This window comes from Macrobrachium rosenbergii, chromosome 16 (genome assembly GCF_040412425.1).
Source record: "Macrobrachium rosenbergii isolate ZJJX-2024 chromosome 16, ASM4041242v1, whole genome shotgun sequence".
Taxonomy (NCBI): Eukaryota; Metazoa; Arthropoda; class Malacostraca; order Decapoda; family Palaemonidae; genus Macrobrachium; species Macrobrachium rosenbergii.
Genome location: NC_089756.1, coordinates 59,926,978 through 59,939,932, shown reverse-complemented (window position 1 = coordinate 59,939,932; position 12,955 = coordinate 59,926,978). Strand labels below are relative to the sequence as shown.

Genomic DNA, 12,955 nt, shown 5'->3' with positions numbered 1-12,955 from the left:
GACTTCCTATCGTGAATTACTGAAGATTAAAGAGAGAATAAAATCAAATGGGTGATCATTTGAAGGCAAGTCAGCAACTTGTAAGAAAGAGAAGACAACAAAACGTTTGTTTCCCGAGAACCTGACTCAGGGAGGACAATATTATTATGATAAACACCAAGACAAAGAAAGGCTTGACCTACTCTCAAAAAAAAAAAAAAAAAAATTAATAATAAAATAAAACAAAATAAAATAAAATACACATCAAGTTGACTTTTTTCTTTGGTTTTTACCCTTGATTAGTTCGTGTACATAAATTGCCTTTGTAAAGCTGTGCACCAAACTGTAATTCACTCTCCGTAACATTACAGACTCTTTTTAGGTATGAGCAAACGAAGAAAAGAAAAAAAAAACTGCTTAATAGTCGCCTTCGGAAAAGGCATTTATGATTAACATGACTTGATGAAGAGACCCAGAGTGACTGAACATTGCCAGAGAAATATGGCATATATTCTCTTGTAATACATAATGCTTTACTGCAACTTGCGCGTATGTGCTGAGAGAGAGAGAGAGAGAGAGAGAGAGAGAGTCGGAATATTACAACTAAATTTGATTTGGAAACAACAATCCATTGAAACCATTATTTCACATAATTACCCTTGGAAAACACATAAGCTAATATCTATCATATTCTTTAGTGACCAAAATGCTGGATTAGGAAGAAAATGCCAGCAACAATGAGGAAAGGAAAAAACGCAATGGTCCTCGGCATTAAAGAGAATGAGAATTCTCTTCTCTTTTTTACTTTTTCTTTGTTCCAAAGCCGTGACTTGTTATACATTACATGAACATTGATTTTTCAGAAATAGCATAATTTTTTCCTGAACTAAGGTAAGCAAATAATAATAATAATAATAATAATAATAATAATAATAATAATAATAATAATAATAATAATAATGTGCAAAAGGGATTACAATGTCAGGTGCGTCTTTCGGACCTTGACAATCCAGAGATCTTTCTTCTGAGAGAATGGACTGAACCACCGGGTTTCCGAAAAGCTGACGAATTAGTTATAATTCTTACAAGTGAATCTTCAATATCCTACTATTTAACGGTCATTATATCCCAAATGATAATAATAATGCCAAGTGGAATGTTCGCCTTTTTATGACTTGGGCTACAGTTTCTATGAGGTGCATGTTATATAACTCATATTTAACATATTTTTCGTAAAACATTACAAAAATAATGAATACTTAATCATAAAAGCGCTGTCAGAATTGGAATATTTCATGTAAGCATTAGTATCAGATGTATACAGCTGCAACTACATCACACCTACGAAATAAAACGATACTTGCAGTCTACCTTGCAGCTCGCTACATTCCCATTTTCTGCTACACAACAATTATTATTAAAGGGGGGACATTGCTAATCGTTAGCTTCAACAACAACAACAGATGGGAGGCTGGAGAAGAGTGGAGATTTGTGGAATATAAACACAGGAGACACACACATTATATATATATATATATATATATATATATATATATATATATATATATATTAATTAATGAAAGAAATGTATATGAAATAAATGAAAGAAACAGTATGTGGATTATGTCAATGAAAATGAGGCATCCTTTCAATGTTTTTCAGTTTTATGCGGTATCGAACTTATCACATTGGATTCCGTAGCCTATATATTTATGGAAACAATTTCATAAAAGTTTTCGAATGTTAGTATTGTATGAGACAATTTAGCCTGATCATGTGATAGAGGTATGTTGGTGCTTTTGAAAAGCTAACGATTGTTGTGTAGCAGAAAATGGGAATGTAGCGGGCTGTATACATCTCATACTAATGCTTTCATGAAATATTCCAAATCTGACAACGCTTATATGATTAAGTATTCATTATTTTTGTAATATATATATATATATATATATATATATATATATATATATATATATATATATATATATATATATATATATATATATATATATATATATATACATATGTGTGTGTTACGCAGAAACAAATTTCCATATTCTACATTTGCTATAGCGAAATCCACCACCTAAGTACCGCTCACTGCTTACGTCACAACCATTCCTAGACGCTGATTGATAGGCAATGGTTTCGAAAAGTTGGTTAATCTGTGGTTCTTTTCATCTTCAATAATTTAGCGATAGTTGTTTTACCGGACTAAAATAAGTTCTGCTGATTATCAAAAGGAAACTACATTTTAATAGTCATAAAATCGATTTAACTGAAATCGTTTACACATTCGGTGGGATGACAAGCATTTGACTGTATTCTACAAAACCAGAATAAACCTATGTTTAACTTAAATTTGCAATATTATAGGCTGTACGAAACATATTGGATATAGTTTGCTGAGAATTTTATTAAGGACATTTCCTTTCGAAAAAACATTATCATAAAAAATGGCGTAGACTTATAATGTCCTATATCTTTTTGTCGCAGCTTATGACGTTTAGATTATAGGTCTATCTTATATACAGCCGTTTTATTGTGGTGGTTCTTTTTTTTTTTTTGCTATTATTATGGTGCTTGTAGTGTCTTCGAAAATTTTTCTTATGGTAACCTAACACTGCAGAACAAACATAGACCTATTCATAAAATACTAGTGTAAAGAATTATCTGCCTACTATTGTTATTTGAAATTTAGTCATTTGTTTTAATTAAAAGTAATCGAGATCTTTATGAATATAGTCTACGCTAGAATATTCTTCTACCAACAGAGAGAGAGAGAGAGAGAGAGAGAGAGAGAGAGAGAGAGAGAGAGAATTTACTGACTTATGTATCCTTTTGTCCAACAGGGTAATCAATGCCCACAAAATCAAATGATTCATGGGCTACTCGCAGACTGGCTTGGATCGTCTCATACATAACTTTTTCAGCTATAATTTAATTTTTTCTTATTTCGTTAAGTATCTTCTGATGCCTTCCTACCATAGCCTTCATTTTCATAGAAATGCTACAACAGACTTATATATATTTACTCATCGCAGTAATATAATTTGTTATCCCTTTTGTGAACATATTTTCAATATAATTCATTGCGAGCAGTTCGATAGTTGTGTGTAAGGCTGAGACAGTCCTATGAATGGTCTATGTGTGCCATCGGCTACATGCCCACAAATTTTACTTTTATTCTCTGTAGTATAAGTGGCATTACATTTCCTATGGCCGTCGACGCAAACACACATGTATGTGTATATGCACTTGCTTATACGTGTGCATTTCACCGTATGAATATGCAATATATATCGTGGGGTCGGAGCTACTATATTAATTAAAAGCTAATCTGTTTCCAACAGACACGGGTGGAAAACTATTTGCAATAAGAAATTGTCATGTAGGCCCATGCCCTGTTATTGTTTCAAAATATATGAATTTGATGTGCAGTCCTATGCCGTCATTGCCTCCAAATATAAGAAACTGACGTGCAGGCCTGTGCCCTGTCATTGCCTCAAAATATAAGTTTGATATGTAAGTCTAATATCACAATATTAACATTTGACATGCACGATCGCTTATGTAATCCAACACCAATTAAAAAAAAAGCAAGATGAATGTGTATTCGGCTGCGCATGATTAAAAAAAAAGCTGCATAGAGAGAATGATCCAAGATCATGATGATATATGATATAAATCTTTTATCGGAGATATCAACTGCAGAATTTACAACTCCGGGAATTCAAATCTGTGGTGTCAATATTCATGCATGGAGCTCAACATTACCGAACGGAGTTAAAGCCGTATTGGTAATCATATGGACTGGTAATTAGTGTGACGTCATTCCCCTAACCAATCACTGGCGTGCAGTGGGTGGGGCTTAGCTGCAAAGGGCCATGGATTTTGCTGTGGTCTACCCATGCCAATATGGCTCATGCATAAATACACATATTAATCATGACATCGGCAATCACAAGTAGAGTAATTTTTTCCCCTGAGAAATTGCAATAAGTGCAAACATAAGTGACAGCAAAACTAATCCTAACCTCATATGCACCGTGCGACAAACACCATACGTTAAATTCGAAGAGCATACGTAAGTCTAAATTTAGAATGGACGCATAACAAGACAAAGCAACGCTTGACCCGCCATTAAAGAAGTTTCCACAATGAGAAAAGGCCATTCGGTGGCATTTCGGCTGTGAAGGTGGGCCTCTGACATTATGAGCAAACACAAATAAACGTTTGGCGATTGGATAACAAAAATATGGCTAAAAATATAACTGAAATGAAATCATTGTCAAGGGTGAACGCACTGACTCAGAGAGAGAGAGAGAGAGAGAGAGAGAGAGAGAGAGAGAGAGAGAGAGAGAGAGAGAGAGAGAGCGTCATTATGACAGTTAAGTAGTACCTGGTATTCTACCGAGTCTCAAAAGCTAGCTGACTGAACAAGACCCAAAATGGAACTGATTGCGGGTCAGTCTTTTATATGGGGACCTCTTGCTCTCATACATAACGGTGTGTTTCTCATGACAACATAGAGACCTTTGTCCGTTACCAGGACTCTGGTATTATGCTGTACATTGACTGTGATGTTTGTGCGATGATGTCTTACACGAACAGTGATGACGAACACAAGTAATCAAAGACTGTGAATCACTCTTTAACGCCACAGTATATTCAATAATATTACATGCACAAAAAAAAAAATTATTCATTAATAACTATGATGATGAGACCGGATTCAGGGAAAGCCAAGATAGTTATTATTAATGAAAAAATGGATCCCTTAACTGCTGCATGAAGATTAATCCCACATCACATAAAATACATACTGATCACCGGATGTCCAAACCATCATAACTGTTATACAATTTCTCCAACAATGCGATTACATCTATTTACTGTTGAATGTTTTTTTTCTTTTTATTTCGTAAAATCGAACGACTCTCTCTTTCTCGTCTGTAATCTGTGCAATATATTTTGCCCTTAAGTGTTAGGGTTTGCGTGATGTAATAAGCACTGAGTTTGTTAACGTTACTTTCCAGTTAATTATGCTTTGGTTTGTACTTTATTATCTTTTTTTATTGTTGCATTATTTTCATCACTGTCACACTTTTTTTATTACCTTCATGATACCTAGCCTATGCGAAAATCACCACACCCCTTATTGCAGACAAGCAAACGCATATCCATAATCGCTGAGTTAAGAATATCACAAAACATGGCATTTGCTAGTTAGTCAGTACAGCAAAAAGTCCATTCAGAGGCGCCATGGGTCATGCGCCATTCATGAAGAAAAGTGACCTTTTAACAGATATCTCACAATCGACTCTGGGGTCTGGGTTTCGCTTCTTTCTACATTATTTTTCTGTTTCTAGTTTTTTGTTGGTCGATTTTTATTTTGACTTTAATGTCATTTCTGACATCTTGTGTGCCTTTCCTTTTTACTTTTCTTTCTTTTTTTATCACCAGAATAGATCATTTTTCCCCTTACCTTCAAGCTGATTGATATCACATTTATTACTGCTTTCCAATCTTATTTTAAATTTGAAAGCAAATTTATAATACTAATAAAGTTGAACAACTTTGGAGCAACACGATTTTCCATCAGAATAGCATTTTCCTTAAATCCAAAAATAAAATCTCCGACTTATTCGTACAGTAAAGAGAGAGAAGTACCAGTAGTAAACAGTTAGAATCACTACCTCAATATCCACTTCCTACACTGCTTGTCCATGACTCAAGTTTCGCTTTCCTTACAGCCTCGCCTACTGGAAAAACTGATCGCTAATTCACAATGCACCCGATGATATAAAGCAATACACTCATTAATTACAGTACGCTACAATGTCCATGCCTCTGTTTACTTCAAACCCGCATATTTCGGTAGTGATTCTCAATAACATTTTAAAATATTCCAACCCAATCACTGACGTGTGTGCGTGTGTGTGTGTGTGTGTGTGTGTGTTTGTGGGGGGGGAGAGGATTGGCCCAATGTAAACGACATTAGTCATGATGAAAACACCTCTTTACCTAAGTCTGTCTAGATGATGTTTTTTCCTAACATCTGAAGAAAAAATCGCTACTTTTGATATCTCTGATGATATCTCTTAATAACTACAGCTTTTAAAAGTTGTGACTTTCCCGTGGTCACAGCATGACTTGATTGTTCAAGTTGATGTCGGTAACGAAGGACAAGCTGCATATGACTAATGAAAGAGAAAACAATCATTCAGAACTACCGCCTGCTGTCCTAAAGGATAATCCGACAGGAATTTAGAAAAAACCCTGCCATGAAAATAAACGGTCAGAACACCGCAAGGAAGCTGCAACCAAGTCGAAGTTCTGAAGTGAGTCTTTTTCTTGTTCCCTTTATGTGTGCATTTCCCTAATATATGTGCTCTATAACCTGTATGATTCCAAAATACACAAATAACACAAATCTCAAAACTTCAGACATTCGTGAAACTAAAATTATTTTTTATATAATCATCTCGATTCAGGCCAAGTTTTCTGATAATGAAACATTTTTTATTCGTAACAAAATTATAACGGTCTCAATGAAACACTATACTTAACACATTCAAGCAGAATCGGTCCATATGGATTCACCCAACTAATAAATTTAAATCCTTATAGCAAAGTTCAGAAGCCAAGCAACCGAGAGCAGGAAATACTGAAGTCCCTGAAATCCTTGCTACGACCAGCCATTTTATTATCAGAAGTAAAATTTAATGACAGGATTAACTACGGACAATCTTCTCATTTTACTATGTTTACCAATAAATATATAAATCTATATGATTTTGTCAAGAGTACGTAACCTACAGGAAAACATTATGATGTAAAACAACGATTTGCAGTCACTGAATAAATGTAAAAGACTGTCATTCCCTTTTATTCTGAAGATTAAACAGTGGCTGGACCGGGAAGATGCATCGAGGAGTTTGGTGCAAGTGGCAATGGGTTACACTGAAGCCTCAATATCAAAGTGAGTGAAATGGATTAATACGTAGATTACGGAGCTAAAACCATACTGTCTGATGCACTAATTCATAATCAATTAAAAGACAACCCACGAGCATCAGAAGATACCAAGACAAAAATTTCGAGCGTTCCGCAGTGGAAAACATCCACCGCAGTTACAGACTACAGAAAAAAATCGTAAACCTTCTAATATAGTAAATTATTTTTTCTTCAGTAATTCTCTGCAGCAGCAACAACAAAACTCACAAAAATAATTGGCCCACCTACTACCTTCACCTTGCTGTACTAGCGAGCATATGATTACAATGTTTCTTCAGGACCGCCACTGTGGCCTCCGCTTGGTCCCTGGGGGTATGGTTTGAACATGCTTGAATCAAAATTACACAAAGATGATTGTACATCAGTAAGACAAACTGTAGCCCTTTAGCTCGTGAGAACATGACTTTAGATATTTTCTACATATTTATTCCTTTATAAAGCTTCGCACACTTACTGCTGCCCTTTCTGGCCGCTGGGGACAAGGTTTGATCAAATTTGAATCTACACTTTATATGGAAACTCTGTTAGTATTCCATTTGCCCCTGTCGTTCTAAATAAGATTTTTAAATGACGCCCCCCCCCCATATTTCAAGTTCTTCATTATCTCCTATTGGAATAGGGCGTCGCCCCTTTTAAACAAACTGGAATCGTTACCAAAGAATACTTTGTGTCAAGATTGGATGAAATTCATCCAGTGGTTCTGACAAAGTCGAAACTGTGAAAAGCTTACACAAGGAACACACTGATACATACGACAGGGCAGTTTTCGATCTAAAAAGTTAACCCATTTTCGTTTCAGATGAACTAAAAAGCATCTGATTTAAAACGCCAAATCTCCAAATATGAGGAGAGAGAGAGAGAGAGAGAGAGAGAGAGAGAGAGAGAGAGAGAGAGAGAGAGAGAGAGAGAGAGAGAGAGAGATTTGTGGGTTAAATTTACTTTAAGCCCTGAGTCCGACGTTTAATAATCCAGTCTAATTAATGATCAATTCCACCAAATTAACGCCATTTGATGTAAGAGCACCTTAGAGAATTAATCATGTCAATGAAAAGGAAAAGTTATTTAACCATGGCAGGAAGGAAAGGGACAAGAGACACCAGGGAAAGGATGAGGAATAAGAAAGTAATAATTAAGACAAATGAGATACAGAAGAGAGAGAGAGAGAGAGAGAGAGAGAGAGAGAGAGAGAGAGAGAGAGAGAGAGAGAGAGAGCGACGGACAAAATTGAAGGGAGGAAAAGAAAAGTGAGTAAAAATAATATTTTTAAATATCTTGTGGAGACCGATGTGATGGACAGCCAATGACTGTTAGCAGGGAGACAATCAACAGACTTACAAGGCGCGCAGGAAACCAATAAAACGAGCGAAAGGAAGTCTACATGGGAAAAACATCAAGATAACTCAGAGGGAAGCGACAGATCGCTTTACAGAAGGGAAGACATTTACCATACTTGTATCACACAATACAGAATCATGGGGAGAAATCCAACCTTTTTACATGTAAAAGGGGTTTTCAAAAATGACATCATATTTCTAGATCTATACACCTCATAACAGTACTAAAATGCAAAGGCTTCAACCGATTCTGGCAAATGCCATCTTCGCTGGACTATTGTACTGTATCAAGAAGACATCACAAACCTTATATTTCTGGTAATTTTCAAAGTCTCTCTCTCTCTCTATATTTCCCAGTCATACATACTCTTTCCTGACAGTCTGTTCATTCGAACTTTGTTCTTGGCTAAATCTCATCCATTGCACTTTTCGAGTTGTTCAACAGCAATATCAGGACATCACAAATCAATAATGCGTCCCCTCCGCTCAGCTCTATAGACTTTACTACCTTTGGTACACCGATTTACTGCCTGAATCTCTGGTCCTTAAGATTTAGTAAGGCTGTCTGTTCTACTCCACACTTCCCTGTTTACTTTTTTCCTTCGACAGTTACTCTGTCTCTCAATGTAACTATCGTTTATACCACCCTCTCTCTCTCTCTCTCTCTCTCTCTCTCTCTCTCTCTCTCTCTCTCTCTCACGCGTATTGCTCACCTCCACCCATCCTCAGCACATGTGTCACGACGCTGGCCAGGTCGCACACACCTGAAAAGAGACAAGAGACAAAACGATTAAAAATCATTCTCAACACACGAAAGCAGGAACAATACATTGTATTTTTTCAAGATCACAAAGTCTACAAGAAATGTATATATATATATATATATATATATATATATATATATATATATATATATATATATATATATATATATATATATATATTACATATACTTCTGTTTATGTGATAAAGAAGCAAAGCAGCAATAAGATTAAATTCTCTGACAGGTCAAGTTCCCGGGTGTGCATTAGAGCACACAAATCTATGGGAAACTCCCACTTCAATACAATAATGACATGTTGGACACCGAGGTGTCAGTAATAGCGGAGTGGGAGGAAGTAAAATGTCGAGGCTTAGGCAAGGATTAGGTCCCCAGTGAGCGTGTGTAAAATGAGTCTGATCCAGGCCTCTAACTTCTAAGAAAGTGCATGGGATCGCATGATGGCAGAATAAGGAAGGGACGTTGGGGAAACTGAAGGGGGATCCCAAAAACGGAAAAAGGACCAAAACGAAGAGAAACAAAACACACACACACACACACACACACACACAGAGAGAGAGAGAGAGAGAGAGAGAGAGAGAGAGAGAGAGAGAGAGAGAGAGAGAGAGAATTTAAATTAATTTGTGATGCAAAATGCCTCGACAAAGCTAGAACCGATGAAGATAAAAAGAATATGGCGCAGACGGTAAAGCCTGTTAGTTCAAATATTCAAGGATCTTAATCTGAAGACACTGAGGGAAATGAACTCAGCAGCCTTCACGTCTATTTCGGAAGACCTCTCCTTCACTCATGTAAAAGGTACCAATTATAAGTCTCATTCAAATGTAATGGTGATCCAACCTTCGTTGTCATTAGCGGTTGATTCACGAAAAAAAAAGAGATAATGCTAAAATGAGAAAACAGGAGCCTTCAGCGCTAGAAATGACGAATATAGGAATAAAAAATTTAACACATGACAGATATAACCCATGAAGACGTGATATGAAGGTTCAAGCAGCATCTTTGATAACAAGACAAGAGACCAAGCGCCCAACATTGCTGGACACACCCCGACCCTTGCCCCGACCTATCGAAAATGACAAAATGGGAAAGTGGGTGGGGTTGGCATCTAAAACATAACATCAACCTCATAGATGAATTATCGAAAATTAACGTAAAATTTATAAATTTGCGAGTTTGGATGTAACTTCCCTGTTTACCAACGTACCAGTCAAGAAGACGATTGACTGAAGTAATAAAAAAGAATATGTCACCTAGATCATGACATTTTGATAAAATTGTTGACAGCGGCCCTCAGCGTCAATATGATCAAGTGTAAGGAAAACCATTATATACAAAAAAAAAAAAGGCGTAGTTATGGGTTCGAGTCTTGCGCCGATCATAGTTAGCATTTTTATGGAGTGGTTGGAAAACGGAAGGGCGGGCAGAAATACAGGGAACTTAAGCATCATCAAATGGGCAAGATACATGGATGACATCCTGATTATTTTTATAAGGGAGAAAGGGAAGAATTGCACAAGTTCCTAGAAAACATAAACTAAATAAACAAATCAAGTTCACAATAGAAGAAGAGAAGGAAGGAGAAATTTCTTTCCTGGACGCATTGGCAAAGAGTGAAGGGAAAAATTCAGAATTTAAAGTACACAGAAAGAAGATACACACTAATTCATACATACATGTTTTCCAGCCATACGAAACAAATTAAAATGGGAGTAATGACATGTTTGGCTACCAGGGCTTATAGGATTTGCAGCCCCGATTTCTTAGTTGAAGAGCTGGAATACCTGTTGGAGAGCTTTAGGAGATTAGGATACCCACGTACTGGTGGGAACGGCCACACACACTCAGGCAAGAGAAAACTATTTTGGGGAGAGCGAAGGGACAGAAAAGGAACATTTGAAGGAGGAAAATTACAGTCCCGGACAACAACACTGTCACACCCATCAACAGGAAACTAGATCATTTCAAATTGACAGGCAGTTACAAAAACACGATTAGGAATACAGCAGTTAGAAACAGAAAGTCGGTAGAGGGGGACAAGGTAAGAGGGGGGGTATACATGGCAGCGTGTCTAGATTCTGAAGAGCATTACTTCGGCGAAAGCGGCAAATCCTGCAAAGAACGAGGAAAACAACACAAACGAAAAATTAGGCACTACAATCAGTCGTCGGCGGTTGCCAAGCACTGTCGGGAAAAAGATCACAGAATAGACTGGAAGAATATGAGCTTTCTATATAAGAACACAAACAAAACGGCCAGACTGATTGTAGAAAAAGCCTTCATAACATGCGCAAAGAGTGTAATGGTAGGCAATACTGGAAGTGAATTTGAGGATAGCCTATCCAGAAAAATCATATACACAACAGTAAAAGAAAGGACACGCAAAAACAAGAAACCGTGTGGACAACGGACACCGGGAAGAAGCTGCACGCAGAGAAAGGCCAAGGCCAAGGCCACGAGGGCGGGGCTACACAGGGGGGAGGGTGGAGGAGGAGGATAATTAAAGGACTGAAGAAAGTCAGCACACGCAATTGGAACAACAATGGCTTTAATGCCCTCTCCCATACGCATATAAATACAGCTGGACCACGTGTCCGGTCATTCTATGACCGATAGTCCTAGAAAACTTGAAACTTTTCCTGAATAAGTATCTCTGCTAGGTACCATCCAGTTTAAATGAAGTCCTGTTATTAAATACATATATACAGTATATATATATATATATATATATATATATATATATATATATATATATATATATATATATATATATACATATATATACATATACTTAAAACTTCGTGCTATTCCTGTGTGAAAACCATCAAATAAAAACGATTTGATTTGATTTCAGTTTCATATTACTCTCGGTTTTACTGTTTACAGTTACCATCACGCATAATAGGGATACAAACTTCTCATTCAAAGAGCATTAAATAATCGGACTCTGCAAAAAAATCATACTCTCGTAATGAGCACGAGCAACGGATTATTACACCTTTTATGTATAACTAATTAACCTGACTAACCAAATAAATGAATAATTCCTCTTTGAAACTAGATATGCCTTCGTAACGGACGTGACCCAAAAGCCTGTAGTCCACACCTTGTTTTGTTATTGTACAGTTCGTGAGTGGGTCCCTTCCATGCAAAATGCTTGACGCTTACTAGCGACCGGCTTCTGCCCGCCTTGAAACGCTCTGAGACTTGAGAGGTCTCCTTCCCGCTTCAGAGTCGTTTCTGGAGTATTATTTTCGTACCAATTGCTGGGAGCTCTTCGATTATATTCTTTGATTGTATATTTTTTTCTCTACCCCAAAAGAAAGCGAATGGTTCCGGAAGCGGAGCCATCAAATTAAATTCTCGAGGGTAGAATTAGGCTACATGCAGGACAATTTGAGGATGGCCGCACGGCACGGAGCAAGAGATCACCTACAGTACAGTAGAAGACAGAAAGAGCGAGACGGAGCAAGAAGGTCGGGGAGTAGCATTTATCATCTGCCTTTTCTTATTTATATCATCAAATCGAATTAAATTTGAGTTTTCCCTTTGAAGAGTGAATGGCCTTCTGGAGTTTGGTTTGAAAATAATTTTATTCACTTCTCAAAGTTTTTGTTTGAATTTTTTTAGGATGATACATAACGAACTCAGGAAACGACTCTGTCAAAGTTTCGCCCAAATGCACTCAGCAACTCATTAAGATGTCCTACTCTGCAGGACGGGTTATTCGGTGAAGAGAAAGAAAACACTAATATCAACACGTGATTATTAATCCTCCCTCTTTATACACATAATAATCTGTATGTATGCGCACTTTCAATACTAAACGAAGAAAACCGAA

At 36.8% G+C, this 12,955-nt stretch overlaps 1 protein-coding gene across 5 annotated transcripts in view; it reads right to left on the bottom strand.

The window, feature by feature from the left end:
- LOC136847463 (uncharacterized) overlaps positions 1-12,955 on the bottom strand; it is a 583,447-nt gene that overhangs the window by 28,532 nt on the left and 541,960 nt on the right. For 3 of the 5 annotated variants that reach the window (XM_067119194.1, XM_067119196.1, XM_067119195.1), the window contains one exon: positions 9,047-9,097. The exons of the other annotated variants lie outside the window; for them this stretch is intronic. In XM_067119194.1, the coding sequence (XP_066975295.1) occupies positions 9,047-9,097 (51 nt within the window). The remainder of the gene's footprint in view (positions 1-9,046; positions 9,098-12,955) is intronic. 5 annotated transcript variants of the gene reach the window in all.